The sequence below is a fragment of the Mastigoproctus giganteus genome, chromosome 3 (genome assembly GCF_048544385.1).
Source record: "Mastigoproctus giganteus isolate SK-2022 chromosome 3, ASM4854438v1, whole genome shotgun sequence".
In the NCBI taxonomy this organism is placed as follows: Eukaryota; Metazoa; Arthropoda; class Arachnida; order Uropygi; family Thelyphonidae; genus Mastigoproctus; species Mastigoproctus giganteus.
The window spans coordinates 207,278,356-207,306,218 of NC_143577.1; the positions used below are offsets into that span (position 1 = coordinate 207,278,356).

A 27,863-nucleotide genomic window follows, 5' to 3' on the forward strand; every position below is an offset into this window, starting at 1 on the left:
CATATGTAGTACTTTACATTTGTCAATGTTAAACTTCATTTGCCACCTCTCAGCCCATCTGTTCAACCTTTCCAGATCCTGTTGCAGCAGCATAGCGTCATTAGTGTCCTTAACGACCCTGCCAACCTTTGTATCATCTGCAAACTTAGACATTAAACTTGATATCCCATCATCAATATCATTCATAAACACCGAAAACAACAATGGACCCAACACTGACCTTGAGGAACTCCACTAATAACATTAGTCCACGTTGAGCAGTGTCCATTGATTACCACTCTCTGTCTTCTGCCACTCAACCATCCCCTTATCCATAGCAGCAATTTGCCTCCAATGCCACACTGCTCCAATTTGTGCAGCAGTCTTCCATGTGCAACAGTATCAAAAGCCTTTCTAAGATCCAAATATATAATATCAAAGTTATTCCCTGCATCCAGTTCTTTTGTGACTACATCATAGTATCCAATCAAATTGGTCAGGCAAGACCTGCCCTTAACAAAACCATGCTGCGTCTGAGCTATAACTGAATTCTTGTCTAGATGATCCTGCAGTGCTTCTTTAACCAGTGCCTCCATTAATTTACCTGGAACAGAAGTTAAACTAACAGGTCTATAATTACTTGTGTCAGCCTTTGATCCTCCTTTGTGAATTGGGGTTACATTTGCACATCTCCAGTCTATGGGTACCTCCCCTGAGTCCAAAGAAGCTCTCATAATTATGGCTAGGGGTTTGCATACTTCCTTTGCTGCCTCCTTTAATATAACTGGATAGATCCCATCCACCCCAGGTGCCTTTTTTATGTTTATCCTCAACAATCTCTCCTCCACTTTCCTCTCAGTTATTACAAAATCATCCAGCTCACTGCCAATGTTTACTTTACCTACATCATTCTCCTTCCTGAATAACTCCTCATGCGTGAATGTAGATGCAAAATACTCGTTTAGATTGTTAGCCACCTGAGCAGGATCCTCAACTGTTGAACCATCAATATCCAGTGGACCAATCTGATTCATCCCTTTCCTTCTCGAGTTCAAGTATGTAAAGAACTCCTTTCTGTTTTTCTTTGCATCCTTTGCCAAGGATTTTTCGTAGTCTGCCTTTGCCTGCCTAATCTCCTTTGTGACTTGGTTACAAGTCACAAAGAAACTGTCAAGGATGGAGTATTTAATGTTTGTCATTTTTTTTTTTTTTTCACTTGAGTGATGCTTTCAATACTAAATATATAGCCAAATTGTGGATCAGGGTTACTATCAGGTTAGTAGGAAATGCTGAAAAATGCAGTTGCTGCTGTGTTCAATACTTACACGATTAATTGTTTAGGTATTCACCAAAAGTTATTGGTAGTGGGTATCATTATACATAAGAAGAGATTAGGATGACTATCACCCCTGCAGATCTCCTAGAACGTTGCAGCTGAGGATTAAATGTTTACAAAAGGTACCAACAAATCAGTTTCTGCAGGTTCTTGTGAAAGTGGGCTTGCACATTATGCAATACAGACATTTCTGAAAAAATGAGCTCTTTCAAACCATAGAAATCTCATTAGATACAAGAACTGTTTGCAGAAGACTGTAATATAAAAAATGGGTGAAACTAATATAAATTTTTTGGGTAATATGAAAAATGGAAATAGTTTTTGGAGAACACTGTGGAGTTGAAGGGTTTTCACATTGTTATTTCATGCACTACTTCCATTATTGGACAAAAGAGAATCCATATATGTGTGGAAAAGGCCAAGGTCACATAGAGGTGACAGTTTTGATATAACATCCATCTAAGACACACAAATTGTTCTAGATACTCCAACATGTCAGGAGATGGGGAGAGCACAGTTATGGCTAATTATGTCTTATTGTAATAATAAATCGAATCGCTTCACTTTATGGAGGATGTGTTTCCCTATCACTTTGGCAATTTTGTACAAAAGTGGCTGCACCGACATTTTTCCAACATTTAAAAACATAATTAGAAACATTAAAAATAACCGTCTTGTAATTCTGCCTTAAGATCAAATCTTAAAGCAGAATTGCCTTAAGATCAAATTTTTTGATCATGAAGCAGCAAAGAGGGTACATAAACATTTTGTTGGTTGTCAGGGAAGCATCCATGACTGACTTGACATTTTGACATCCTCCTAGATGGTCATCAAGGAGGAGGATTACAAGATGTTTATGTGAACACACTAATAGTAAGGTTTTACCTGGAATTTTGTAATTTGAGGATTGGTGTAATTAATTTTCCCTCGAATATCTTTTTTTTTTTTTTTTTTGTTGTTGTTGTCAAAACAGGCAGTATGTTAAGGATGGTTCAGTCTACTAGTGTGGAGGGAATAGTATTAGCTGATATTTACAAATCTTTCCTGAAGTTTCCATTAACTAAGATAGTCAAATCATCAGCATAGTATTAGTATTAGTAATGGCCATATGGTGCAAGGAAGCCTAAGGCTTATGCTGCACCAGCCAAAAAAGGAATAAATAATAAAATAATAATAATGAAAAAATTAAATAAAATACATAATAAAAGAAAAGGAAATAGACAACCTATACGTTCCAAAAAAGGAAAAAATAGTAAAATAATAATAATGAAAAAATTAAATAAAATACATAATAAAAGAAAAGGAAATAGACAACCTATGCATTTTCCTCCCATAGGTAACTATCCATCTGAGCTTTGAATTGTCCATGTAAGTAACTTATTCCAGTAATTTATTACTCACTGGCTAAAATAAAATTTCCTGTAATCTAGTCTAAACATTTCCCCCCCCCCCGCGCAACTTGAATTTATGGGCCCTAGTTCTAGAATCATTTAAAACCATGAAAATGTCATCCTTGTTCATTTTACTTTTGCCTCTCAGAGCCTTAAACACCTCAATCAAGTCTCCTCTAAGGTTCCTAGTTTCAAAGCTATGTAACCCACATATTCAAAGTCTTTCCTCATATGGATGTCCTTTTGTCGATCTCACCAGGCAAGTTACCCATCTTTGGACCCTTTCAAGAAGCTCTATTTTTTTTAGGTGCGGTTTCCATACTTGAATGCAGTATTCCAACTGTGGTCTAACAATAGCCACATATAATGGAATTATGACATCCTTTTCTCTAGTAGCAAATGTTTGATAAATCATAGGACACCATGGGCCTTCCTTGCAACCTGTCTATAATGCTCGAAGAACTTCTTGTCTGACTGTATTGTAACTCCCAAGTCCCTTCCTTCTACTACTGACTTCAGTTCAATTCCACCAAGCATATAAGTTATTTTGGGATTACTGCTCCCCAGGTGTAAGACCTTGCACTTTGATGGATTAAAGCAAAGCTGCCACTTTTCTGACCATCCCTGAAGTCTATCTAGGTCACTGCAGAAGTTCTACATGGCAGTGATCATTCGAATACTGCCCTACCAATCTTTACATCATCTGAAAATTTAGATATCACGCCCTCTATCCCTTCATCGATGTCATTTAAGAAAATCAAAAACAACCAAGGTCCCAATACCAATCCGTGGGGAACCCCACTTCTTACTTTTACCCAATCTGAGGAATAACCATTTATCACAGCCTTCTGCCTCCTGCCCTGAAGCCATCCTGCTATCCGTCTAAGGATTTTCCCTGCGATTCCAACCTGTTTCAGCTTATAAAGTAACCTGTGGGAATGAGTCAAATGCTTTTCTGAAATCTAAATAAACAGTGTCAAAATTATTCCTTAAATCTAGCTCATCAGTGACCCTGTCAAAATTGCTAACCAGATTTGTTAAACATGATTTTCCCTTTACAAAACCATGCTGCATATCCTTCAGAATTCCATTTATATCTAAATGATCCTGAATTCTACCCTTGATCATTGCCTCCATGATTTTCCCTATTACTGAAGTTAGACTGACAAATCAGTAATTTCCCACTATACTCTTATGTATTGAAGATACCTTGGCACTTTTCCAATCCAACAGAATCATTCCTGTGTTCAGTGATACTCTCACAATTAGCTTCAAAGGTTCAGTGCACTCACTTGTCACCTCCCTTAAAATTATAGGGTATATACTATCAACCCCATTACTCTCCTGTAGGCTGAAAAGTTTTTTCATTAAATAATCATGTGAAATTTCAATATCATTAATTACATATTTTTCAACTTCACTCCCATAATTTCTCATTGACATAAAGGGGATTGCGTTTGTATGAGGGACATTTGAAAAGTTTATGGCCACACTCATGCAGTGCAACTATGGTAATGACAGACTTGCAAGTAGGTGTGTTGTCCTGGTAGAAGACTTCTTTGATGCTTTCATGCAAATGCAATGCAAAGTCTGCATAATATGCTTCTGTGATTGTCAGACTTTTCCGAAGGTAATCTCTGGCTCTGGCAGCCTGTCTGCACTGCTTAGAAAACTTCCTATCTGGCTACACAATTATGTCCAGGTCTTTTTCATTCTCTACCAACTTGAGTATAGTACCACACAGTTGGTACGTTTCACTGGGGTTACTTCTACCTATATGCAGTTACTTTGCATTTTTCAATATTAAACTTCAGTTGCCACTTCTCATCTCCTCTGCGCAACTTTTCTAGATCCTGTTGTAGTAGAATACTGTCACTAACGATCCTGCCAACCTTTGTATCATCTGCAAACTTCGCCATTAAGTCCAATATACTTTCATCAGTATAATTGATAAACACAGAAATCAACAATGGGCCCATCACCAAACCCTGAAGGACTTCACTAATAACACTAATCTGCAAAGATCAGTGTTCATTGATTACCACTTTGTCTTCTCCCACTCAACCACCCTTTTATCCATTGTAGCAACTTGCCATATTGCTCCAATTTGTACAGTAGTCTTCCACGTGCAACAATATCAAAAGCTTTTCTGAAATCCAAGTATATGATATCAAAATTATTTTTTGCATCCAGTTCCTTTGTGACCACATCATAATATCCAATCAAATTGGTCAGACAAGACTTCCCCTTAACAAACCCATACTGTGACTGAATTATTGCTGCAGTCTTGTCTAGATGAACCTCTAATGCATCTTTAACCAGTGATTCCATTATTTTACCCAGAACAGAAGTTAAACTAACTGGTTTGTAATTACTCATGTCACCCTTCGATCCCCCTTTGTGTATTTGGAATACATTTCCACATCTCCAGTCCAAGGATGCTTTCATTATTAAGGGTTTGCTTAGTTCCTTTGCCACCTCCTTTAATATAACTGGATAGATCCCATTCACCCCAGATGCCTTTCTTATGTTTAACTTCAACAATTTCTCCTCCACTTTGCTCTCAGTTATTACAAAATCATTAAGTACCCTGTTACAGTTTGATAAACTTACGGCATTTTCCTTCCTTAATAACTCTTCATGATGATTCCCACCAGTCCTCAAAATCTCCAGCGCCTTGCTTTCCAGGTTACTGCTCATTCTAATAGAAGCAGTGCAAGAATCACTTTCACATCTGCCTGCAGCTACTCTTCCCCCCCCCCCCCCCCCCCGGGTCTTGGCGCATTATAGTCTTAGTTGCTAATGTGCCAATAAAATCAAAACCAACCAACCAATCTTCCCCCCCCAAACTAGAAGTTTTCCGACCCACCTAACACTGGCTTGATGGCATCAGCAAATATTCTTGCACCCTTTCTATTTAAGTGTATTGCATCCCTGTAGAAGTCATTTCTCCTGTTAACTAGCATCTACCATGCTGAAAAAAATTCTACCCCATGAGCATTGCGCAATCTCTCCAGGGCTGAATTCATTGATATGGCTCTCATCATGTATTCTCTCTATGGTGTCTGGGCAGAATTGCAGACACTTTCAAATTCAACTCTAACTCGCGGCTTTTTTTTTTTTTTTTTTTTCAACATTGACCTGTACTTGTTAAGTGAATCTGCAGATCTGCACATTAAGGCATGTTTATTTGCTATTTTGTAGCTGCTAAAGTAAATAATAAAAAAAAAAAAAAATCTCCTACTCTTAATATCATTAGTTCTAGTGTGTACAACAGTATCACCCTTTTGACCTTAAAAGATGATATCTGCTCTAAAATATCATCAACTTTTGCCCCTGGCAGACTTGGTCCTATTCTACCTATCCTTTTTGCACAATACAGTAAATCCCCACTCTTCGTGTTATCTGTATTCATGGTTACTGATTTAATATAAAATGAAACCAAAAAAAATGTGAATTTTAAAGCACCGTGAACATTTTCCACCATAAAAAATATAGGCATGGCTAAAATCATCTTGCCCAGTGAAAATAATCCTCAGTGGGTAGGAGAGAGGGGTGCCACAATCGCAAGTGTGGTTGTATCCAGCTAATCCTTGTTCACTATGTGTTATGTGCTTGTCATGGAAAGTTTTGTCGTTTGCTTTTAATTGATATGCTTATGAAAGTGAAAAATCTACCATTTTGCAGTGTGTTAGTATAAACAGACTTTTTCGAGTGTGTGTTATGGTTAAAAGAAAGTGACTTTATTGTGAACAAGTTCTTTTCTAACTCTTACAAAAATATGGCTACGAATAACAAGGTAATTGTGAAAAAGGTAATTGTGAAAAGGTCAAAGAAGGTGGTGATATTTGTGAGTAAAATTGTGTTATTAGACAAAATTTCTAATGGTGAAAGTGTTGCCGTCAGTGGGAAAACATAAAATCAACGAGTCAATGGTACGATCAGTCAAGAAATCAGAAGTAAAAATACGCCATATTGTCCTTGAAAACGCACTAATCGCTTCAAAAATTTGCTCTGTAACTTGTGATGTTAAATTAGGAAAAATGGAAAAAGCTTTAAATCTGTGGATAGAAGACCAAACTCAAAATAAAATTCTGTTAAGTTCACTCATTATTCGTGAAAAGGCAAAACACCTTTATCGACACTAGCAGAACTGGTGATAGCACCGGCGGGATAAGTTTTTTAGCTAGTAAAGGCTGGTTTGAAAAGTTTAAAAATCGATGTGAAGGCCACATCATAATGTGAAACTTGTAGGCGAGTCTGCACCAGCAGATTTTGTGGCTGCAGAAAGTTTCCTGAATAAATTTAAAAAAAATTAATTACAGACAAAGGATATGTTCCTGGACAGGTGTTCAGTGCAGACGAAACTAGGTTGTTTTGGAAGAGAATGCCAGCTAGAACTTACCACAAAATGAAAAATCTGCTCCTGGATTCAAAGCTTCCAAAGATAGGCTTGCTCTTTTGTTTTGTCCAAATACTATTGGACACTTGATCAAACCGATGCTTGTGTATAAATCACAGAATCCATGTGCTTTGAAGGAAAAGAATAAAGAACATCTTCCAGTTTATTGGAAATCCAATAAAAAAGCCTGGGTAACAACTACACTTTAAAAAGAGTGGTTTAATGATAGCTTTATGGTAGAAAGTTACTTAGCTTCAAAATCTTTGCCTTTCGAAGTTTTGCTTCCTGTTGATAATGCACCAGGGCATACAAGCAGTCTAGCATTTGACCACCCGAACGTTGAAATTGTGTTTTTGCCACCCAACACCACCACATCACTTTTACAACTGCTAGACCAAGGTGTGATTGCTGCATTTAAGTCCTATGTTAGGAGTAGTTTTACTGGCTTGAAAAAATGGAAAGGGAGTCAGACTTAACTGTAAGTCAAAGTTGGAAAAATTATAACATCGCAGATTGCCTGATTGGCATCAAGAGCAACTGCGTGTTGGCGAAAATTGTGGCCAGAAGTGGATGTTGCTAAAACAATTCCCAATGGCAGTGAACTGGTTGCTGATATTGTAACAATCACACAGGGAATAGAAGGTGGGAGCTTTGAAAACATCAATGCAACAGACAATCAGGAACTTATTGAGACTCATGCAGATGAACTTACAATAGAAGAGTTGGATGAATTAGTGACAGGGTCAAATGAGAACCAAAATGATCCTGAAGAAGAAGATCTCAACGTTGTTATACCAGAATTAAATAACAAATCATTAAAGGAAATCTTTAGCCTCTCCATTCCACTTTCAGAAAAAGTGGTGAAAATGGATCCTGATTTGGAAAGAAGCACCAAGTTTAAACGAGACCTAGAACAATTACTCTTGCCTTACAGAGAAATCCAAAAGGAGCTCAATAAAAAAAATGAAGAAACAAACTTCGATTAAGAGTTATTTTTCGCCAAGCAACTCATATTCTTGATATGTTTTTGAAAGATTTGTTTGAAATTTCTAATAAATGTTACATTTAATATTAAATTGTTTCTTATTTTCATTTCGATACCTTATGCTTGTATTTCACTATAATATTATGTAGGTACATATAATACATACATAGACAAAATTTTAGATTAGTTTTTCTTATATATTTCATACTTTGGAATGGAACCCTTTTATTACTATAGGCACCGTTTCTCAGGAACGTAACACCCACTATTCGCAGGGGTTTACTGTATATTACCATCTCCCCGACAATAGAGTCGCCGGCAATATGTAGCTCCTGTGGGACCGGCACATTCTGCCTTGAAGATTTCTGCTATGTTGCCTAATGCACAAGAGTGAGCTCTGGCATTGAGTTCGGCAGCTGAGAGCTTGATGGATCTCCCACTTTAATTCCTTCGCAAACAGCTACCTGATTGTTTAGATGCCCATCAGATCACTGAGTTAGCACCTAATTTTTTAACACTCTCTATATGCATCGTGCGCGCGCGCACACACACACACACACACACACACACACACACACACACACACACACACACACACACACACAAAGATATCCTCCTTGGCTAGATCATGACCTGTTGCAGAAAGGACTGCAACATTTCACAAGTTTCACATTTTTTTAGGCTATGATGCATTGGAGAATCATCCCCTTCGGTTCTCCCCTGAGCCACAGCATTCCTGCTACTTTGTGTCTGTTGCTTTGCTGCTCGAGTCTGGGGCATGGTTTCCATTTAAATACAATTGATTTACAATGAAAATTAATAAGATTAATACATTTATTTAATTAATTGTCAATACTACACTAATTTAATAGATTCCTAAATGGCTTGTTACGTATTATGCTATACCCTAATGAACACAATGTTAAATTAGTTATATCCTTAGCTAAACACGAAGATATATGCCCAACAAGCGATTTTGAGCTAAGTTAATTATAATATATAACAAAATTATCCAACTAATGCCAACCTAATTGATTAAAACTTTAGAGCTACCTATGTACCACAATTTAAAATTTGTATTCTCCTACCACTCACTCTGTACTATAACAAGTGCAGAAAGATTCGAACGAAACAACAGTTCTACAAAAATTAAGGTAACCTGCAAAATCTCTAGCTAAATTAAAAATAAATAGTGACCATGACTAGGATGATAAAGTACTTGTAGTATAGAGTACGATATAATATGAGAGTTAAGTCAATAAAACAGCAAAAGTATTCAAAAACATGATTTCTTGGAGCTGGAAATTCACTGATAGTGCTTTATAATCTGTATAAACATGTATAAATTTTGGTGATTTAGAGTAATTTTATGCCCCTGCAATTTTGAATTATCTTAACTCTACTGTATTAGATACTATTATTCACTTCTTTTCATTTTGTCAAAATTTGTTTCAAATTTGGTGCACTTTATAGCACATGAAATTTGGCCTTATTCTGTATTGCTTTACGCAGAGTATGGCCATCTGAGTGAATAACATGCTTTGTGTTCTCATGAAAACAGTAATAAATCTTTCAAAAACAAGTAGGGCAACATTGTAAATACTGTAAATATTATTGAATTAGTGGGAGGGTAAAAGAAAGTAACCTGAAACTATAAACAAACACGTAATTCAAAGTTTGTGGAGGTTCATTTGACAGGTTCTTGCACTCAGTTATGCTGCAAGAACTGTAAAAAATCACTACAGAAATGACTGCAATATAAAAGTTTGTCTATATTTAGGAAGGTAGAAAAAAATTTCTGATTTTTATTCACTAATTTACGATTAAATGGGATCATTATTTTAAATGATCATATGTCAGATGACCCACCACTACCATGGGTTAAACTACAAGGAAAACCTTAGAATACATACCACAGGCTATACAAGCAATGAACTCATTCTAGTTTTCCTTCTACAGAAAGCTATTTTGATGTTAGAATTCAGGACTTATTTTGATAGTTAATTGAAGAGAGGACAGTATTTTTAAATACTTTGCTGAACAACTGATTAATAAAGTATTCATTAATTAGCTGTTCCGATAGTTATCCATTATAATTTAAATATTATTTGCATTTATTTATCTGTTTATTCTATTGTTTGTGCATGTATAATTTTTCTTCATTTTTAAACAGAAAGAAAAATTCAGAAGCTACAGAAAGTCTCTAAAACAAATTCAGTATCTCAGGTAATAAATTAAATCTTATTTATTTTGAATAAATAAGAGCTTAAAACAACATGCTTTTTTTAGGTTTTCTAATTTATGTGAAAACACTGATGCTGTGTTGGGGTTCTTGAAGTGTACGTATGAGAGCTCTTTGGTTACAGTTTGAAAATGCAGAACATGAATACAGATATTGCCATATGGACAGATTTGTGCTCTATTATGGAAGTCCTGATTATAAAAGTTATTTGAATATAAATAAAAAATAAACATTCTATTTCATATAGCTGTAGTTTTGAATTAACTGAATGAACTAAAGAAGCATAATGTGCATACATAAATATACAAAAACATTTATGTACCAAAAGATGACTGATGTCAGAATAGCATATAGCTCTGTAATTTGATAGTGACCCATGAACTGGGCGGACACCTCCGTAGCCAGGTGGGAAGGAGCAGCAGTGCGTAGCACACGCTTTTTGATTAGACCGGGGTTCGAGCCCGTCATCACCAAATACGGGGGGTGCGGAAAGGTCAGGGAATGACCACCGCATATCACAGAGGAATATGGCCTTAGTTGCTAATGCTCCTAAAAACCAAAAAATAATAACAATAACGAACTGGGCACCCACTATCATCCCTCTTTCAGAGTTGGTTAACTCATGACGTTCATTCATATTGACATCGAATTACCATCTACGTGAATGCAGTGTACCCCTATACCTGCCAAGCCGTGGGTTCGTCCACTAGCGAGAGGGGGGGTAGTAGTAGTAGCAGTGGCATTTGATGCAAGAAAGCAAGTGTATGTGCTTATGCAGCATCAGCCAAAAAAAAAAAAAAAAATCTCACCATTCCTTCCAAATGCCTGTCCAGTTCCTCCTAAATTTATTAAACCTATCAACTTCCACAATGACAGATGGAAGTTTGTTCCAGCAATTAACCACCCGCTGGCTAAAGGCAAATTTCCGCACATCTAATCTACATCTGTCTTTTCTTAATTTGAATTTATGCCCCCTTAGGTTCGTAATCTGAAAAAGTGGAAGGATCCCATCAGAATTCAGGGTGCTCAACCCATTCAAGGCCTTATACACCTCAATCAGATCACCACGCAGGTGCCTAGTCTCCAGCCACTGCAATTTGCAGAACTTAAGCCTCTCTTGGTAAGAGGATCCCTTCATTCCCCCTCACCAATCTTGTTGCCCTTCTCTGTACACGCTCAAGCAAATCTATATCCTTCCTAAATTGAGGCCTCCAGACCTGTACGCAGTACTCAAGGTGTGGCCTGACCATTGCCTTATACAGAGGGACAATCACCTCCTTTTCCCTGCTAGCAAAATTTCTATATATCATTGACAAAGCCCCATGACCTGCCCTGGCAGCCTGTCTGCATTGCTCAGAAAACTTCATATCTGACTGCACAATAATTCCCAGGTCTTTTTCATTTTCTACCACCTTAAAAGTGTAGTACCACACAGTTGGTACGTTTCTCTGGGGTTACTTCTACCCATATGCAGTATTTTGCATTTGTCAAGATTAAACTTCAGTTGCCACTTCTTAGCCCATCTGCCCAAATTATCTAGATCCTGTTGCAGTAGCACACTGCCATTACTGTCATTAATAACCCTGCTAACCTTTGTATCATCTGCAAACTTCGACATTAAGCCTGATATACCTTCATCGATATCATTGATAAATATACAAAACAACAGTGGATCTAACGCCAAACCCTGTGGGACTCCACTAATAACATTAGTCCAAGAAGAGCAGCACCCATTGATTACCACCCTCTGTCTTCTCCCACTTAACCATCCTTTTATCCATTGTAGCAACTTACCCTTAATTCCATTCTGCTCCAATTTGTACAATAGTCTTCCATGTGCAACAGTGTCAAAAGCTTTCCTGAAATCCAAATATATGATATCAAAATTATTTTTTGCATCCAGTTCTTTTGTAACCACATCATAATATCCTATCAAATTTGTCAGACAAGACTTTCCCTTAAACAAACCCATGCTGTGTCTGAATTATTGCTGCAGTCTTGTCTAGATGATCCTGCAATGCATCTTTAACCAGTGACTCCATTATTTTACCTGGAACAGAAGTTAAACTAACTGGTCTGTAATTACTCGTGTCACCCTTCGATCCCCCTTTGTGAATTGGGGATACATTTGCACATCTCCAATTCGTGGGAACCTCTCCTGAGTCCAAGGATTCTCTCATAATTATGGCTAAGGGTTTGCTTAGTTGTTTTGCCACCTCCTTTAATATAACTGGATAGATCCCATCCACCCCAAGTGCCTTTCTTATGTTTACCTTCAACAATTTCTCCTCCACTTTGCTCTCAGTTATTACAAAATCATTAAGCACCCTGTTACAATTTGATAACCTTCTGCCATTTTCAAACCTTAATCATTCCTCATGTGTGAAGGTAGATGCCAAATACTCATTCAGTTTGTTTGCTATCTGAGCAGGATCATCAACAGTCGAACCATCGATGTCAAGTGGACCAATCATATTCATCCCCTTCCTTTTAGAGTTTATATAAGTAAAGAAATCCTAGCTGTTTTTCTTAGCATCTTTTGCCAAGGATTTCTCGTAATCTGCCTTCGCCTGCCTAACCTCCTTTGTCACCTGATTACAGACTAGCTTATATCTGCCATAGGCTTCTGAGTCGCTTGATAATTTATATGCATCCCATGCATTTTTCTTCTCTATTACGAGTCGCATTAGTTCATTAGATAACCATTTAGGCCTAAACCTTGAACAATATTTCTTAATAGGTATGAAACTTTTAGTAGCTTCCACGATTAATTCCTTGAATGCTTCTGACTTAGAATTTACTGTTGGTAACGTCGTCATTTGATCCCACTGTACAGAATTTAAAAACTGTCGGAGACCACTGTACTCACCTTTACGGAAGTAAAAACCCTTTCCTTTACCCCTGATGGTAATTAAATCTTTAAGTAAATCCCACATCAGTACACTGTGATCACTGCCACCTAGTGGTTCCTTTATCTGCAAATTCTTAATACACGAATGATCACTGCTGATAACCAGATCAATAGTATTACTTTCTCTGGTTGCCTCTCGAACATGCTGCTGCAGAAAACAATCATCCAATAAATCCACAAAAGTCTGACTAGTGTGTGAGTGACCAATCCACAAGTTCCAGTCAATATCTGGGAAGTTAAAATCCCCCATTATAAGACATTCTGATTTACTAGCCCACTCTATTTCTCTGTACAATTTTTCATTGTACTCATTCGAGTCATTAGGCCCATAACACACTCTTACTCTTATTTTTGCTTTCGCAGTGCTTATGTCACACCAAACTGACTCAACAGTGCACTGTTCATCTATATCAACTGGATGCACTTGTTTTGATTTTATGTTTTTCTTAATTAACAGCATAACACCTCCTCCCTTTCTATCCTGTCTATCCTTTCTGTACACATTGTACTCCCCAAATTCCAGTTCAGCATTCCTTATATCTGTGTGACACCACGTCTCTGCTATCCCAACAATATCCGCCTTTGATGTCTTGACCAAAACTTCAAATTCATCAAATTTATTTACTATACTTCTAGCATTGGTATATGCCCAACATATGCAAGCATACATGTATATATGCAAGCATACATGCTCCTACTCCTATTCTTAGTTACCCTAACACATCCCATATACCCACCTATTTCAGGATGACTGCCATCCGTCCCTGAAACCCCCAACACCCCACGCTCCAGGTCGCTACTTATTCTAATAGAAGTTGTGCAAGAATCACCTTCACCTCTGCCTACGGCTACTGTTAAACTATTAGTCCTGGTATCCCCCCCCCAAGCTAGCAGTTTTCCGACCCACCTAACACTGCCTCGATAGCATCAGCAAATATTCTTGCACCCTTTCTATTTAGGTGTATCCCATCCCTATAGAAGCAGTCTCTCCTGTTAACAAGTACAATCCAGGCTGAAAAAAATTCTACCCCTTGAGCCTTGCACAATCTTTCCAGGGCCGAATTGATCGACAAGGCTCTCATCATATACTCCCTTCTATCGTGTCTGGGCAGAATTGCAGACACTTTCAAATTCAACCCTAATTCTCGGCTTTTGTTCAACAGTGACCTGTACTTGTTAAGTAATTCTGCTGGTCTCCTACTCTTAATATCATTAGTGCCAACATGTACAACTATATCACCTTTTGTGCCCTTAAAAGATGATATCCGCTCAACAACGTCATCAACCTTTGCCACTGGCAGACATACCCCGGTCCTGTTCCACCTATCCTTTTTACAAAGTATGTTTCCCGTTTCCCTGACAATAGAGTCTCCAACAACTACTAGTTCCTGAGGGACCAGCGCATTCTTCCTTGGGGGTTGCGGCTGTGTTGCGCGATGACCAAGTGCAAGCTCTGCCGTTGATGTGGGCAGCTGAGAGCCTGATGGGCCCTCAATTTAGATCTTTTGAGGGCATCCACCCTGTCCTTCAAACTCTCATATAGGGCCATAACAACACTGAGTTGTCGCCTGATTTCCTTACACTTCTTACATCGCGCACACACAAAGACATCCCCCATGGCAATGTCATGTTTCGTTCCAGAGAGTTCGGCAAACATTTCACAAGTTGCACATTTTTTTAGGCTGTGATGCGTTGGAGAATCGCCCCCTCAGTTCTCCCCCAAGTCACAGCACTCCTGCCACTTTGAGCCCGTTGCTTTGCTGCTCTAGTTTGGGGCATGATACTTTAAATTAATAAAATAAATAAATTAAATTAATTAAATGTCAATACTACGCTATCTAATAGAAACAGTGAAGCGTAATACTCTATAAATTATACATTAGAGCTACCTAACTACCTCAGTTAAAAATTTGAATTCCCTACCACTATATACAAAAACAATGACTGCAATCGAACGAAATAACGGTTATTAAGTATTACGTATATCTACAAAAACTGTTTATCTAAATTAAAATAAAAAATAACCAGCGTAACTATAACTATAAGACTACGTATTAAGTACAATGTAAAATAACAATTATGTAAATAAAAAGGCAAACACATCGTTTTTTTCGGAGCCTGCAACTGACAGCTGTAATGTTTAAAGAGAGTCTGAGCAACGAGAGTCAGTGACAGCCTCTCGTTGCTCAGGAACCATGTATCCCGTGAATTCTGCCCTTTCAGTGTACATTGAAGTGAAAACACTATATGTAAAAAGACTTGACATCAGGAATCATAGTACAATAAAAGCTCAAGCTGCAATATACAATGCTGGATGATCTGTAAAGCTATATTAATCAGAAATTGGCTAAGAGGCCCATTAATTTTTATTATTCTATTCATCTGGAAGTGCCATTTCCAAGAGTTCAAAAAAGCTAACACATTTCTTCAAGTGGCAGCCAGATGGTGTAGCACTATCATTTATTTCCTTTGTTTGCTAACCAACTTGTTAAGGTGAGTTACATTGCAGTGCCTGGCATGATTTATTGTGTTTGGTCATCACTTCTTTATCATGGAAGGGGCAAGTAAAAGTTTAAAAAAAAAAAAAGTAAAAAGATATTTAGTACCTGAGCAGATATAATGCCAAGGTTTATTGTGGTGTTGTTTTCCTAACAAGACTCTCACATGTTGTAATGAAAAAGGTGCAGATGTCTTTAAGTTAAATAAAGAGTTACTTATAGTATAATTTCACACAAATGCCACTGGCACTCGCCATGTCAAATTGTTGGTTGTTTGAAAATAATAGCATCCACTAGCATTTAAAATGTTTGGCATTTATTGGTGGAATTATGCAGGGTAATTAAATTCCTGGATAAACAAGAAGATTTTTTAATTTTTTTTCATGACTTTGTTTCCTTGGTAAATTAAAATTTCCACAAGATTTGCATGCCTAAAGAAAGCAAGGGCATTTTGTTACGTAATAATTGCAACATATACACATCCTATCATAATGAACTTGAATTGCGATCCAGAAATATTTTTACTATTTATCTTTCTCCAAATGTGACAGTCCTTATACAACTTATGGACCAGGGAGTCATGCAAAATGTGCTAAGTGTTATTATTGACAAGATTTCAATTTTGAATTTTAAGAATTTTGAGACACTAACATCATCAAGGATACAAAGCATACAATTCAGTCAAGGCAAAACTTTGCACTGACCTTTGAGGTAATTGTGGTGGCCATTGATGTTTAAAGAACTCTTCTCTTCAATCCTTGCATGTGAAATGAATCTAATAGATGCGGAAGAGTGGGTTGATGCAGATAAAAGGATTTCTGAAGAATCAATTGGAATAAATATGAGAAACATGCAATTAGGAAACCCAGTTAAAAAAAAAAAAATTGACACATGAGCAGATATAAATTACACACAAAAGCACTTCGATAATATGCCATTCAAAAAAAATGAAGTGCGTTTTTTTTAAATGGCATATTATTGATCCTTTTGATTACAATTGGAGATATTAACAAGTATGTTCTGCCTGCATTTTTCAATTGCTAGCTTCTCATTACCTTATTTTTAACCATTAACATATCCTGCATTTTCAGGTGGTAGATGACTTTCATCAACCGGTGAAATACCATCACTTTGCTTATTGGAGGCTTGAAGTGGTGAAACCCATGTTTAGTCTCTAGAACAAAGTTTCCGGCATCCCCCTCTCCCCATACTTCTCCTTCAACCCATGCATGGTACTAAGTACTATAGGTTTTGATACCTTTCGTGTTTGGGGTTCTCATAAAAAAAAAAAAAAAAAAAATGAGTCATAAAAAGATTAAAAGTTATTCATGTAGACAAATTGACAAAAAAACAGACAGCCAACTGCCAGTAGAGCAGAATACCAACACATTCTCCATTCAATTCTGTGCTGATTTTTCCCCATTATTTTCATATAGATTATCACAATATTAAATGCAGTCTGAAAATATAAAGTTATGAAACTATACTCACAAAAGTGTACCATTATGTTCCTCTTTCAGTGCCAATACGGTAAGTCCTTGACTTACGTAACTTCAGACTTATGTAAATTTTTTTTTTTTTTTTTTTAATTCTTTAAATTTTTAGGATTGTAAAATTTAAAACAGTAAAAAAAAAAAAAGCAATCAATAACGACAAACATAGCATGCACAAATTACACAAGTGACATATGGAGTAAGAAGTTTACTAAGCTTAAAAAATAGGAATGATGAGAAGATCCTAAAAATTTATTTTTTATTTTTTTTTTTTTTGTGTCCCCTTCAGTGAAGGGGACACACTTTTCACTATAATAACTTATAAACCCACAGAATTCCAGCTATCAGTATTATCGCAAATGCAATAAGATCGAGTTTACTACCTCTTTATAATAGATTGCACTAACAGAAAAGCCAAATAAATCGGAAACTGCAAATTGTTTTTATTGTTTTGTGGTAGTGACCTTTAGAAATGTGTTTTAGTAAAATGTGAGCTCGTGTGAAGTGATAATAGTCTGTTTGTGCCTTAACCCTGTGAAGTTCTTTACAGAAAATTCCATTTTGGCCGTTATCGAGGTGCTGACCAAGAGCGATCTCCCTGTACTATAAAATGGATATGTATTTCATAGCCTTGGTTATTATAGTTGACTTCATTGGTGCCGATCCCTTCACCACTTCTCGTATTTTCTTTGTCCTTTATTATTGTGTTCAATATTGACACTGACAAACCTAAATTCCGCACATTGTTAATGTTTGACCATTTTCCAAGAGCAATCTCTTGGTCGGCACCATGATAACGAGGATTTATGATAAAATAATGAGGATATGTGAAAATGGTCAAACATTAACAAGTATCATGCAGAATTTAGATTTGTCAGTGTCAATATTGAACACTATAATAAAGGACAAAGACAATACAAGAAGCGGTGAAGGGATCGGCACCAATGAAGTCAACTATAACAACCAAGGCTACGAAATACATATCCATTTTTACAGTACAATGACATCCGTTTTTTTCTTCCTTTTATGTTTTCTTTTCTTATGTGCCACTGCTGCCCCCAGATAAAGTTTTAATTGAACTAATTAAAAATATATAACTATTTTTCTTTAATTCTTCTGAGGATATTATGTGGTTTTTGTAATTTTGGCATATCAAAATATTTTATTTTGTCATTCCCAAGTTGCGTAAAACTCAACTTAAGTAAGAAGTCCTGGAACGTATCTCTTACGCATGTCAGGGACTTACTGTACAGTATAAGGGTTCCATATAGGTTTATAAACAGTATAAAGAGTTTGTATAGGTTTATTAATTCCCATGCTGTAGGTTATTAGGAGTTGAAAAGTTACTTAGAACCAGGCTATCAAGCTGCTGAGGGAAAGCAGTGTTCATTTATTTGTCTAGAAATAAATGCTTTCTCATTTTTATAAAATAGGAATGAGAAAGCTTTTATTTAGAAGCTTTTCCACTGCACTCAGTGTACGACTGAGCACACGTGTGTGTGTGTGTGTGTGTGTGTGTGTGTGTGTGTGTGTGTGTGTGTGTGTGTGTGTGTGTGTGTGTGTGTGTGTGTGTGTGTGTGTGTGTGTGTGAGTGAGTGAGTGAGTGTGAGGAATACACAAATATGTTTAATTATTGAATATTGGTGTAGATAGCTCTTAAAAGAAAACTACAATAGTAGTAGTGTAAAGGCATCATTTCAAACAAAGTGTAGGTCAGCAGCACATTGTTAATGATCCCGACATGTGAGAATTTGTTGCTCTCTGTGATTAGCCTTGAGGATGCAAGGCAAAAATTTGGCATTTCAGCCAAGTTTTTGCCTTACATCCATCATTTTCCCAAATCTTGTTAAAATTGAAACTAGTAACTTTATGGCTAGTTAAATTTCAATCACAAAATCATCTCATATTGTGATCATTCTTCACAATGAGTTACCATGTATTGCACTACCTTGAATAAGTAATGCTTCACTAATAGAGAAGACTGTTGTTACTTATTATCAGTGGGCACCACCAACCAGATGGCACTGTTTCAAGGCTTGTTGGCCTTTCATTGGTGGGTGGGCAGGTACCCTGGTTTTGCCATCATGTGGGATTAACTTCACAACCTAGTTGTGAAGTTAATCCCACAATATGAAAGATGCCAAAAGGTGTATGTGATAATATTATACCTGCCCACCCATTAATGAAAGGCCAACAACCTTGAAACAGTGCCATCTGGGTGATGGTGTCCACCAAAAGGAAGTAACAATAGTCTTCTTTATTAGTGAAGCATTACTTATTCAAGGTAGTGCAATACATGGTAACTTGTTGTGGAGGATGATCACAATATGGGATGCAGTTGAAAGATTCCTTTACACTACTGTTGTTGTTTTAATTTAAGAGATATCTATGATGTATACTCTTATAGTATTATGCCTTGTTGCATTTGTATTTATTATAATGTGTTGAACATAAAGTGAGAAGCAAGTTGCCAAATGAATTTTTAGAAGCTTTGAGGTGTAAATATTATTGAAGTTAAATATAAATAATACTTGGAGCACCAATTAAGAGAACCAGATAACCATCCAGAACATTTCAAAATTTGCAAGAAGGTGGTGGGGGTGGGGGACAAGTTTTGGACAACCAGAATTTGGATATTCTTCCTGTACCAAGAAATGAAGTTTTAGTTTAGATTGAAAATCAATGTTGTCAACTCATGGAATCCTAATGGGAACAATAATACCTAATTTTTTAATGGTATTAAAGCCTCTTGTCAACCCAAATCAAATTAACGTTTCTTAAGTAATGGATGAGTTGTGATCAAAAAGTTTGAGGACTGGCTTTGTATCTTGAAATTGCAGCATCATGGCAAGTTGTAACTCTTGAAACTTGTTCAGTGACTTATCTAGACATAGTAATGCTTAAATCACCCATTTAACTGCAGTCAGTCTGGATTGCATTGAATAGGCGTTTTCTGTCTTTGCTGCACTTTAAAATGAGTGATTTTACTGAACAGCAAATTTGCATCAAATTTTGTTTCTTATTAAAGAAAAATGCACAGAAATCCATGAAATGTTAAAACCACTTTTGGAGATGCTATGTTTCATTTTCAGACTAATAGTTTGCAAAGTTAAAAGAGAGCTGCTTGTCCATTTGGACAATCTTCACCCTGGCAGCATTAACTTCAAAAATTTTATGATTTGTGATTCATTTAACTGTCCATAAAGTTGCTAGTTTCAATTTTAACAAGATTTCGGAAAGTGATATGTTTCAGCCAAGTTTTTTCCCTACGTCCTCAATGCTAATTCTTAGAGAACGAATTCTCATATGTTGGAATCATCAATCTGCTGCTGACCTACACTTTGTTTCTTCCATCATTACTGGTGGTGTCAAATTGTGGGTATATAACTATGGTCATTAAGAATTTGTTCTGCATGGTCAAACAGTAAACTAGAAATACTACAGAACAGTTCTATGATGATTTCACAGTGCTGTTCAGAAAAGTGGGTTTAAGGCAATTGGTGCATGCATCACAATGCCCTTGCACACTCAGTGCTTTTCATTCTTTTTATAAAAATTTCTTGTGAAGCAGATTTAGCTCCTTATGATTCCCCCCTCCCCACCCCAAGCTTAAATTCTGCTCCTTAAGAGGTCACAGATTTGCACTGAGAAAATTATTCAGAATGTGAAACAGGAACTAATACAATTCCAAAAGAAGCCTAATCTGGAATGCTTCCAGAAGTTTCAGAAACATTGGAATGTGTGTACATACACAGCTTCAAATCACACCTGTTATATCACTACATGAAACAACACGAAACTTTCTCACTATAGAGTTGTTCTGATTGTTGCATACAGAATTTTGAACAACACTGTTCAAAATTGGCATTTTTGGTTCTTTTCTTCCAAATAAATATTCTTCATTCAAGTAGACTACTAGAAACTGCATGTCTACATTTATAATTTTCACAATTAGCACCAAATTGGGATTAGTTTTGTGCATGTGTATATTATTTTATTTATTATTATTATTTATTTATTATTTTTTTTTTTTTTTCATTTCAAGACTATATAAGATTGGGGATGTGGCTTAAAAGATTTAATAATGAATTTAAATATTTAAATTTAAATAGTGAATATTTATTCAGGCAAATACAATATTCACTATTTGACCTCACAGGTCAAATGTTGTTGGGTTCAGTCCATGTACACTCTTTTGTGCTTTTTTTCTTAAAGGGATGTGGACTGAAGATATTATAGCATCTATATAGTATTCCTAAAAGAATCTCCTAAAATAAATTACAGCAGTAAATTCCAGTTAGGGTTGATTTGTTAGTCTTGTAGTGTCTTTCAGTCATGACAGTATTGAAGTGACCCTAGTCTTGAATGTACAGAGGTCATAATGCAACACTGTTTTTTAATTATGAATATATATTTCTTACCATACTGCAGTCTATTGAAATTCTTCACCTCTGCTGTTTGTTCTGCTTCAGTTTGCTATATTGCTCACCACCTTAAAGACTTGGCTAAATCGTGTTACCCTGAAATTTTCAAAAATGTTTAAAAGTCAAAGTTCACATTATACTCTAAAAAGTGAAGTGGCACATCAGAACATCTTTATGCAGTTGCCTATTTTAGCATATGTAGCTGAGCACTGTATAAAAGTAAGGTATAAGTAATTTTTTAAATTTCACCTTTCACCCATTGTATTTCACTTCACAGTAATGCTGCACTAATATATCACTGCAGTACTAGTAAAGGCAAATTATGTAAAAAATGTATCTTCAAGTAAATTGCATGTTTAATATTTCCTTCTTTCAGAACTTAATCTGCTGCTCTAATTCTTATAATTAAATACATTCTTCTAACATTTATTATTTACAATAAAGGTAATTTAATAATTAACTAACATTACCGAGTATATTTTCTGTGTTTTGTGCAATAACATTTTTTAATCCTTTTTAGGATATTTTGAAAGCTGATAAAAAAATTAGGTCATCTGTGGATATCTCAAAATTTCCAGGAATAAATGTAATAAATGTCAAAACAATCAAATCATTAAGAATGCTATGCGACCAACTCTGTAATGAAAATAGTAGTTGTAAAATGTCTTTACAAAATATATTTGCTCAAGGTCTTTATGACATTCAGATGTGCCAGAAAGAAGACAAAAAAGAAGTTAAAAAGCAAAAGATAAAAGAGACGGCACAAAAGTTAACTGAATTTGTCAAAAATGGAGAAAGAAATTATTTTAACCAAAATAAGAGATGCAAATTTGAAAATCTAGCTCTTTCACAGAAAGGTAAGTGATGATAATAAAAATTATTTATTCTAAACCTAGAATTCAGTCAGTTGTTACACTCACGTATTTACACTCACAGTTGTTACACTCACATAGGGTATGCTCATTTCTGGCAATTATTAGTATTCACAGGCAATTAGGCCTGTGAATACTAATAATTGCCAGAATTATTAGGCAATTATGAAAAACATCTTTTAATCTGTATTCTGTAGGAATTATAAAGATTGGAATATTAGAAAATAAAGAGAATTACACTAAGCTCTGTAAAATCTGGCACTTTATAATCCAGAATTCTGTAAAAGCTAGCATATTTCACAAAAAAAAAAAAAAAAATCCAGAAATATTAAGAATATTTTTGGATTTTAAAATATCAGTGCTACAAGCATCATATACTTTATAAGATACTTGCATCACTGTCTGTTCTTTCTGCAGAGATAATGCAATTTCTTTAATTCTGACGATATAAACTTGTTGTGCATACATGGTATATGAGTTTATTAAATACAGGGTCATTATAAAGTCCTTGTGCAGTTTTAAATTTTCGTAACCTCCGTTCTATACATCATAAAATAAATCTGTGAAAAGGGTAAGTGAAAGAATTTATTACAGTTTTACATACATTTATCCTTGGGATTGTTAATTCTCAACATATCCACTGTCATTACATATACAAACTGAGATATGATTCTGAATTTCTACAAATACGTTTTGCAGTTGATTTTCAGTAATACCCTGGATCACATTAGTTATCCTAGTCCGAAGGTCATCTAAAGAACAAGGTTTTGTTGAATAAACAAGTCTTAACATGGCCCCATAGAAAAAATCCAGTGAGCTCAAATCTGGTGAATGTGGTGGCCAAGAGATCAGTCCATCTTTTAGGAAAATTTTCATTCAGAAATTGCCTAACACTGAGAGCAGTGACAAGGTGCACCATCTTGCTGAAACACTGTATCACCTATAAAGGGCGCCTCCGTAGCCAGGTGGAAAGGAGCAGCAGTGCGTAGCACACGCTTCTTGATTAGACCGGTGTTCGAGCCCGTCACCACCAAATACGGAGGATGCGGAAAGGTCAGGGAATGACCACCGCATATCCCCGAAGCAATATGGCCTTAGTTGCTAATGCTCCTAAAAACTAAAATAACAACAAAATAACAACAACACCTATAAATCCTAAATGTGTTACTTCAGGAATAAAGTAATTCTGCAGCATTTCCAAATAACTGTCACTATTAACAACCCATCCTTCAAAAAAGAATGGCCCAGTTATGTGGTCTTTTCCTAATGCACACCAGACATTGACCTTAGGGGAATCCCTTTCATGTTCCTCAACTTCTTGTGGCTTTTCAGTGCCCCACATATGGCAGTTATGTCTGTTTGACCTTACCACTAATGTGAAATGTTGCTTTGTCAAAAAAACATTAAATGGTCCATAAATGAAGCATTACTGTCAAGTTTTTCCTTAAATTGGTGACAGAAAATCAATCATGTGGTAATTCTCTTCCAGCAACATTTGGTTGGACTTGAATTTTGTAGGGTTTCATTGACAGAACTGTTTCTTTAAACTTTTTCATCCAGTTAGTTACGGAATTCCTGTGTAGTACATCTTTGTTGTAATGGGTTCTAAATATTTTTTGTACTGCAATTATAGACTTTAACTCGACCAACCAGAGCACACAATTTGCTTTCTCATCTATTGAAGCCATTTGGTCAAGCCTAATTCTGCAAAAAAATAATAATAATAAAATTTTTGCTAACTGCAGTAAAATAAATGAATCACTCTTAGTACATAATAAACTTCACTAAATTACATTTCTCACATTTTTACAGATTGATTTTATCATGTATAGAACAGAAGTTATGAAAATTTAAAACTGCACAAGGACTTTATAATGACCCTGTATAGTAATTAATCTTAATGAAGAACAAACTTGCTTTTGCAGCAAGTTGCCCTGGTATTACAGCCTTTTCAAAAAGTTAATTGGCCATTTGTTTAAAAGATGAGACTTCTATGACAGCCTGTTTCAAGACCAAAGTGGTCTCTCACTTAAGGTAGTCTCTAGTGATTACAGGCAGACAAAACAGTTGTAGAGAAGTTCAATGTGAATGGCCATGCAGTATATGAAATCAGTTTTCAAAATTGTAATATAGCTAAAACTGTTGGAAGTAGTACAATACCAGGGCAACTTGTTCAGCTCATTACAGAGGCAAGTTTGTTCTGCTGCAAGAATTAAGACCATTGTATTAACCATTCAATTTAAATCATGTCATGCTGCCCATAGAAACAGTTGGAAGGACAAGATAGTCATTATAAATATCCACGAATATAAGTAAGTTCAATTGTTTGTGCTTGCTATTTATTGAAATGTGTTTCTCTAAAAGTACTCAACTACTAGTTACACCTCTCTAAAATACAGCATCTCTCAATCCCCAAGGTGTAAGATTTTAAAGAGTTTACTATATATAGATTTGTGGAAATTTCCATTCAGCTAGAGAGTAATTGATTGTCGTGATAAACTTCTGCCTGGCATTGTTGAGTAGTGTAAATAAATTTAAAGGTCATTTACCAATGAAGTATTTTTATTTATTATTTTTTTCTCTTGTATAAGCTTTGCTTCTTTGCATCATTTTGCCAATACTAATACTAACTGTATTACATATAGTGGGTTTTTTTTTTTTTTTTTTTTTTTTTCCTCTCTCATTGTGAGGAGTATTCAAAAAGTTTCGCAACCAGGTGGGAAGGAGCAGCAGTGCGTAGTACACGCTTCTTGATTAGACCGGGGTTCGAGCCCGTCACCACCAAATACGGAGGATGCGGAAAGGTCAGGGAATGACCACCGCATATCCCGGAGCAATATGGCCTTAGTTGCTAATGCTCCTAAAAACCAAATAACAACAAATCTGTTGTGAGTGAATAATAAAAATTATATATCAACATTTCTGTACATCATATATACAAAAAAATAATTTTTAAACTCAAAACATTTAATGAAAACTTTTATTTTCTTTTTTCTCTAGGTAACAGAATAATGGAAATCTGAAAAGCAAGAGTTTATATCTGGCATCAGATTTCTGTGCCTAGAAAATGTGTGTACAAAACAATGCAAAGCAATCCATGAACAAATGTGTGTTTATAAGGAAGGTATCCTTGTTATGCTGTAATAACTATGTGGCATGATATAATTAATCATGGCTGAAAATCTACTGAAAACAATCCTAAGTGTACAAGACCATTTGATGGTGCCAGTACCAAAGCAGTTGTTGCTGTAGAAAAATTAATCATAGGTAATCAACCATGAAGGTTTCAAAGATTGCCAGAGAGGTGCATATATTCATTGGTAGCATTGAAAAGATGGTTCGTGAACATCTGCATGTATCCAAATTGGCTGCATGAGGGGTTCCACAAAATTTGACTGTACCTGATCATTAACATTGTGTTGAGTCATCTGCTGAGCTTTAGGTAGTTTTCAGTTCCAACACAGAAGACTTTATTTCCAGGATTGTTACTTGCATTGAGACACAGGTTCATCACTGGAACCCTGATGCAGAAATCCAATAAAAACAATGGAAGCACACAGTGTCATCCCACCCAGAAATTTCTCTCTGCTCAACATTCAGTAGGCAAGATTATTGTCACTTCTTTTGGAATTGTGGTGGAATATTATTAGTTGATTACTTACCAGAAAGTATCATGATGAATGATTACTTTGTTCAGTTAATGTTTACATTACCAATTTAGAATATTAACAAAAGAAGTTTTGTTTCTTCCTGACAGCGTGCCTATTCACAAGTATAAAATTGTTCTTCTTTACGAAAAGGAATGCTGCAATGAGCAGCTAAACCATCCATCCTGCAACCTATATTTAGCTTTCAATGACTGTTACATACACAAAAATTTTAAATCTTGTGCGTGCGTGCAACAGATTTTCAAATGATGATGATTGATGATGCAACAAAGCTGTTAATTACTTTGAAGAGTGTTTCAGAATTTTATTCACCGGGTATTAAAATCCTACAAAATCAAAAAAATCATTGAAGTACAAACACATTACAGCAGGCTCTTGACATTTTCTCTTATCATGATGATGAAGGTACTGGAGAATATTAACAGAAAACGATTGTGAATAGTCAACACATTTAAAAATGTCAGACTTTGTTTTGTAGTTGGCTGCAACGCTGTCGTCTCAAACATCAGAATTTTTTTACACTTTTGCTTTTAGCATACTCATTTATTCTATTACACTTTATATTGACTGATTTATTTCTTAATGTTGGATACATATGCATAATACATTGTCTCAGTGTGATTTATGAATACTTTTTTTAAGTACATTTGTGCACTCATGTATACACCTTCTACTATGAGCTCTGCATTAGCAGTATGATGGCTGCACCACTTTCCAGCTGATAAGTCCAGTACTTGTTACACATTGCCAGTGTGTTAAAACATGCTAGTGATTGTACCAGTAGGATACAGTCTCTGTTTGCACATAGCATACTATGTATGCTATTAAAATTAGTGAGTGTACATACCATCTTAGCTGTTATACCAAAGAAATACATGAAGAGGAATAGTTGTGAATATAGTTAATGTAAATTTAGACATTTCTATTGATGTAAGAATTCAGTATGCATTTATAACAGATAAAAGAAATTAACAAAGGGCAGAATTCTAAAAGTGGATTTTTAATATCATCTTAATTGCTTAATTCTTAGGCAATTAATTCTTAATTTAATAATTCTTAGTTTATTCATTAGTTGTTGGAATATTCCTTATTTTAATTTCTGTGTAACTTTTATTTTGCTGTGTTTTACATCAGTATTGTTTATTTCACATTTTTCAACAGAAAGAAATAATATAGAGTCAGAGAAAGTATCTAAAACTTCAATTATTCAGGTAAGGAAAAACCAAAGTTGCCTATTTCATTAATTTTTCTGTTTTCGTTTGTATATTATTAATGCACCAGACAAATGGTCCCTGAATTTATTAGTGATCACAGCAGCTTTTGAAGTGATACTCCATTATCTTTGGATAGATTTTTTTTTGTGATAATTAGCCAAAAAAAATCCAAAACACCAAAAACAAGGCTTTTATATATATGTTTTCAGTTCAGTTATGATAAATATCTGAATTTTCTTCTTTAAACTACTTAAATGTCAACTTGCTTATTTGAATAGATTTATTTGCAAGTGCTGCATGCACCAGCATGATAGAAAGGCTGACAAATATAATTAACATGAGGGATATATCCAAAGATTGAATTATTGATATAGTTGGGGCTTTTATTGGGGGAAATTTCACACATCTCAATGCAGTATTGCTCTCCCCCCCCCATGCAGTCCTAACT

General features: G+C 35.6%; 1 protein-coding gene across 1 annotated transcript in view; it reads left to right on the forward strand.

Annotated features, from left to right (window-relative positions):
- The window catches only part of LOC150088631 (uncharacterized), a 178,780-nt gene that overhangs the window by 144,450 nt on the left and 6,467 nt on the right, over positions 1–27,863 (forward strand). The window contains exons 13-15 of the mRNA XM_090370272.1: positions 10,267–10,319; positions 22,182–22,518; positions 27,336–27,412. Coding sequence (XP_090226398.1) covers positions 10,267–10,319; positions 22,182–22,518; positions 27,336–27,412 — 467 coding nt within the window. The remainder of the gene's footprint in view (positions 1–10,266; positions 10,320–22,181; positions 22,519–27,335; positions 27,413–27,863) is intronic.